Below are 6,207 nucleotides of genomic sequence, written 5' to 3'. Positions count from 1 at the left end.
CCGGAAGGTCAGTTACAATTGGCAAGATATAGTTTGCTAGTTCAAATTTATTCATCTGACTATGTTCGATACACTGAGCACTCAGTGCTACATATATCGCATCATATATTTGAAACTTCGATCAATCATGTTTATTTGTAGAGTATCAGGCTACCCAAGTTTCCATAATTACTCAGACATTTATCATATAATCCCTATATCAACACCGAATTGAGTTTTTTATTAAAATTTATCGATTGGAACTCCAAGTAAATCTCGTTTCTGAATCAGGCACTTAAAATAAAAAAAAAGGTGAACAAATGTCAAATTGCTCAAGTCTTGATCGTTGAAAGTTACACAACATCAATAATAAAAAATTACCTTCAGTATTGTGAAGTTTTACTTCAGAGTGACCAACATTTAATTACATGGAAATCAACACACACGAAACTTTGCTGTTCAATTGGTATCACTATAATTTTGTGGAAAGACTAGACTTCAAATTCTGAATGTGCAAAGTGTCAAATCTTTCTAAAGTGGTATTATAAAACTACTTTTGATGTACTTTAAAGTTGTACAAAGAAATCTGTGAACAGATTTTACGGTGATGGTCAAAGGAGCCACTCGCTTTAAAATCATCAACGATTCAGAATTAATTCCCTCATGATGTCCAATATTAAAAATTAGTTTGAATTTCAATATTCTTCAAGTGGTTCCTAAAAGTTTGGAGATGTTTGGTATATTACTAATTTCAAAGTGATTGTCGATATTAAATTACACCTTGAATCCCAGTGATTTCCAGTGATTTTTAATTAATTCCTCAAGTGAATGGTTCCTCGATGCTGGTGTTTGATCCTGCGTTCGGTCGGTCATATTTAATAACTAGCTATCCATGCGCATGTCACACCAATTTTGTTTCAGTTGAAGCTTTTAATTTTTAAAATATAGAAAGAATGTTTTAATGTTGATGTTGGACAGAAGAATAGGTTACGTAAAACAGTCCAGAAAATGCTTGAAAAAATTATTAATGGCTCTTAAGACTCACCACAAGATTACACAGCTACTTGAGATATTGTTTACAGCGAAGAAGGAAGAAAGTTTTTAACCAAAATCTACGACAGTTTCAATTTTAAGAATTTTGAACAACTGGTAAGGAGTGGATGCACATATGTATATTGTTAATGCCTTTCATGGCGATGGGATAGAAGTCTACAAAAATATTCTTATACACTGTCTTTAAGCATGGTCAACCTACGTTTCAACTCTAAATAATCGCTATATGAGTTGTTTCGATACCGTTAAAAAATGTACTTGTAAATATATTCGCTTTCTCTACTCTATTCCTTCCTTAAGTCTTACAGGTGTAAAAATATAAAAGTAAAACACAATAAAAAAATAATAAGAAACTAGTGTGATAATGACAATTGTTATATTGCACCTGGGAGCTGCCGTCCATGATTTTATAATAGCGTTTTTGGTGTATTACCCAATGATATATGTGCCTGTGTTGTTTATTATCTAATAGATAAGTAAATAGGTATAAAATGCTGACGACTGATGTTGATCAATTGTAGAAAATTATTTAAAAAAAACATGTTTAGGTGTTTGACATTGATTTTAGTGAACTTGCTGTTGAATAGCAGATCTAATTGCTGACATATTATACAGTGCATTATAATTATACAAAATCCTTGTAGGAACATGTGGTATATGTACAAATGATACTTACCCTGGTAAAAATGATTTCTATGATTTTCTACGAATTTTCAGAGAAATAGGAACATTTCGAATAATTCTATGCAAAAAATTGTAATACGCATAGTTTCTCATAAAAAATGGTCAATTTTCATGAAAATTTGTATTTTTTCAGTAAGAAATTTATAAGACACTACAACTTTCAAAGAAAACTAACAATTTTTCATGTAAATCCGTACACATTCACAATTTTGTACGGAATAACACGAAATATTCCAATTTCTGTAAAAATTCTTTGTAGTAAAAATTTTCATCAGGGTATCTGTATGAAAATACAAAATTTCTATTTTCCGCGCTTCTGTTTGTATAATAACCGAATTTTCATAGTTCTTGTCGATTTTTTAACATAAGTAAATAATCGTCATAGTGACCACCTGTTATGATGTTCATAGCATGTAGACAGTGTACATATAAGTATAAGATTATCTCCATTGTATAAAATAATGTAAGATTACCTACATTGTGTAAAATAAATAACTTGTTTAAGTGCCTATACACCTCACGATAAGTGCTTATTATAACGCTTATTTATTTACTCACGACAGATTTAAAAAAAAAAACGATCAAGTACCGTCAAAATTCGTTTACTATGCATGCAGAAGCGCGGACAGCTTGCCGCTCAGATCACTTGCACAGCGAGAGAAAGGGAGAGAGAGCGAAAGAGATAGAGAGGGAGACAGAGAGAGATTGATTCATGTTTATTAACTTTCTTAGCTATTTGTTTTACATAATGTTACATATTATTGCACTTATTTAATTTCACTTACAATAAATGCTTTTAACATACTCTTGTATTGAACTAATTTTACACAGCCTGTAAACTCTTCTGTCAGTCCGTTATACATTTTCACTCCTTCGCAAAACATACTCTATTGAGCACTTTCCGTTTTCCTCAATTGGATTACAATATATTTAGCTTGACGTGTTACCCGACCCGCTCTCGATTTTACAACTTGGAATTTACTTGCCAATTCTTTTGGTAACAATTTGTTTACAGCATTGAACGTAACTATAAACACATTATAAAACTGAACCGCTTGCAATATATCGTCCACCTTCGTATACCGATTGCATCGCAGTATTACTCGCATTGCTCTATTCTGCACTGTCTGCAGTTTATTTAACACAGTTTCACTCATACCCACTAGCAGTGTTACACAAAACTCAAAGTCCGTCAAAGTAATTTTTTTCATTATATTTTTCAACATATACTCACAATGATCTTTAAATCGCAGCTTATCGTCTTATATAACACCTAGTATTTTATTACCTCCACTCGCTCTAACTCTGTTTCGTCCATGCATTTCAGTACAATATTTCCTCTCAATTCTTTCCTTACATTCCTTACTATCATACAGTAGTTCGTCTTTTTCGCATTCATTTTCAGTTTGTTCCTATTCATCCATCTTTCAACTATGCCTAATGCCCGATTAATCTTTCATTCCACCTCCGCACTACTGTCTCCAGTAACATACATTAGTGTATCATCAGCAACAATTTTTATTTCTATTTCATTGTCTTCGGGCCATATGTCAACTATATCGTTTATATATGTAATGAACAGCAGAGACCCTAATACGGATCCTTGTGCAACACCGTATTTCGTTATGATAATCTCGGAAAATTCTTCATTAAACCAAATTTGTTGTGCCCTGTTGTTTAAGTACGATCTATACCATTCTAACACTTTACCTCTAACTCCATATTGCCGCATTTTTTCTATTAACAGTTCTCTATCTACACTCTTAAATGCTCGTTTTAAATCCATGAAGATTATTCCTGCTATTTTCCCTTTGCTAATGTTTAATTTCCATTCGTCTATGACAGTTTGAATCACTGTTTCACACGAAAATTGTTCCCTAAAACCCGATTGATCCACTGTTATAATGTTATTTGATTCTAAATATTTTTCTACTTAACTCTTTACTACTAGCTCTAGAACCTTTTCGTACAATGGTAATATATTAATTAGCTGGAAATCCTTTGCATTTTTGGCCTTCTCTATCTTTGGGATCGGTATGGTCGTGAACTTTTTCCAATTATTAGGACAACAGCCCACCCTTAAGGATTCGTTGATGACACCAACAAACTCCTTTCCAATTGCACTGAACTCCAGCTTTAATATTTTGCTTGATATACCTTCTTCAGTACCTTTCTTCCTCTGGAGTCCATTGACTATTTTCTCGAGTTCCCCTATTCCGATATTTTCAAACTTTTCGATTTTTCTTTCGTTTTCCACACCACCACCCACCAAGATTCTTCTTCTACCTGGACTTGCAGATACATCCCTATCTATTGAATTAACTATGTTGTTAATACTTTCCATGTAAAACATGTTAAATTAGTCCGCCATCTTACCCTCCTTCATATCATCTAATATTCCAAATTTCATATCTTCAATGTGTCTCGGTTTAGCCAGTCCCCTGCTAATAAGTTCTTTCAAAGTTTTCCACATTTTAATTGGATCATTCTTATTACAGTCTATCATGATCTCTTAACATTCATTTTTCTTTTTCCTTATTAATTTAATTATTTCATTTCTTTCTACTTTAAACTGTTCCCAGTCATCCTTCCGTTCCCTCATGCATTGCTTTTTCTGTATGCATTGTCCCTTTTTTTCGCCACCCTTCTTATCTTATCTGAGTAACATTTTTTATCCTCTCATACGCTTGGAACCTTAACTACCTTTATTGGTACTACTATGTCCAGAGTACGTACTACACTATCGATAAACAGCTTTGCCTTCCAGTTGATATATCCATTTGTCCATTGCTGCACGGAATTTTTCAGCACTGTTGTAAACTCTTGCATGTCAATTTTACCGTAGTTCCTGGTCTTGTATTCTCGCTGTTTACTCACTACTCTGCACGGTCTGTTATTTTTGGTTTGTGTACCACCTGTAGTTGCACACTTGTATTTGCGAATACAAGATTGATAACTGTTCGGCTATCCTGCATTATTCTTGTTGGCTCGTTGACATACTGTTTCATCCCTAGGCTTAACATTTCTGATATTAATTGTTTTTTATAGAACGAGTTTCCCTTGACGCCTATATTATAACCTCCTATCACTAAACAATCTTCCTTTATTGTTAACTCTTCAGTTACATCTTCTATGTATCTTATAAATTCTGCATCTGACGCACTCGGTGAATGGTACACCACTATTATAACTCCTTTATATAACTTGTTATCGACCTCATTATTAATTCATGTTTAATACCGTCTCTTACATATCCCATGGCCCCTCCTGTATTGTTATTCCCTGCATCGCACCTAATTACACTATAACCCGACATATATATTTCACTGTCTCCTATTTCAGCAGTCACCCACGTCTCTGATAACTCTATCAATGCAGGTTTCATTTTGTCAACCACCTGGTGTCATATCTCCTTGTTACGTGCTAAGAGGCTTTGCGCATTTGTGTACCATATCGTCTCTTCCTTCTGTGGTTGCTATTCTATCCATCCCACACTCGTTTTTTCCTCTTGCATCGCTCTTTTGTATGTTGGACATTCCCGATCGATTGTACTTTTAATTTTGAAACGTACAGTTTACACATTTACTCTTATTCATTGTATACTCTCTTGCGTTGTGTTTTCCTGCACATCTATAGCAAGTTTTTTCCCTGGTGCCATTCTTCGCTAAATGATAATAGCCCCAGCATTTAAAGCATCGCTTTACACTGATGTGATTGTAAACCGGACAATTTTTCCATCCCACGGTGAGCTTACTTTTCTGCGGTAGCTTCTCATCGGTTACTTCATCTACTTCTAATATTATTGATCTCTTGCCGGTTCCTCTTCTGTTACGCTCCTGTTTCCTTCCCTTCATTAATCTTTTTACAATTTTCATCTCTCTTCCTTTGGTTTCCTCTATCCCATTCCTCATTTTTATTGTGTCAACTAGTTCTTCGTCGTTTAGTTTAAACTCTTCTTCTTCCACATTTACTATCTTTATCTTCGGTTCCAGTTGCACTGATTCAGTAACTTTGAAATCCTCACCCATTTTGTCCTGTACTGCAGCCTTCAGTGTTTCAATTTGTTCTCCTGATTCACAGCCCAGGACCACCGTTCCTTTACTGCCTTTCTTCAGTAACTTATTCCCACCGCCATACTCTTTATATCCACCGTCTCCTTTATCACTCTTTTTGTTTCTTCGCTCTCCTGTTACACTTTGGGTTTGATGATAATCACTTTTTATTTTTTCTTTTCTTTCACTGCTTCACTGTAGTTTACTCGTACCATCTTCCTGTATCATTCTCTTCATTTCTTCTATTAGTACAGGCGAATAAGGCATGTAACCGACTGCCTGATATTCTCCTACTCCTTCTACAATTTTTCCGGAGATATTACGATATAAAAGAAAAAAAAAATATTGATCAAAATAAAAAACTAATTGAATATTCCGATAGCTGAGAAAAAAATAATTAGTTCAAAAAAAAGAAATTCTACGATAATTTTTACCGGAG

The 6,207-nt window shown here is 34.1% G+C and overlaps 1 protein-coding gene across 1 annotated transcript; it reads right to left on the bottom strand.

The window, feature by feature from the left end:
• Positions 1-3,856: 3,856 nt before the first annotated feature.
• On the bottom strand, positions 3,857-5,951 carry LOC124176186. Its single transcript, XM_046557123.1, has one exon. It carries the CDS (start codon positions 5,742-5,744, stop codon positions 5,271-5,273), a length of 474 nt encoding a protein of 157 aa, XP_046413079.1. The 5' UTR covers positions 5,745-5,951; the 3' UTR covers positions 3,857-5,270.
• Between the last annotated feature and the right edge of the window lie 256 nt (positions 5,952-6,207).

The sequence above is a fragment of the Neodiprion fabricii genome, chromosome 2, assembly GCF_021155785.1.
Source record: "Neodiprion fabricii isolate iyNeoFabr1 chromosome 2, iyNeoFabr1.1, whole genome shotgun sequence".
Lineage (NCBI taxonomy): Eukaryota > Metazoa > Arthropoda > Insecta > Hymenoptera > Diprionidae > Neodiprion > Neodiprion fabricii.
The sequence above is the reverse complement of the archived record's forward strand: the minus strand, read 5'-3'. Positions and strand labels throughout refer to the sequence as shown.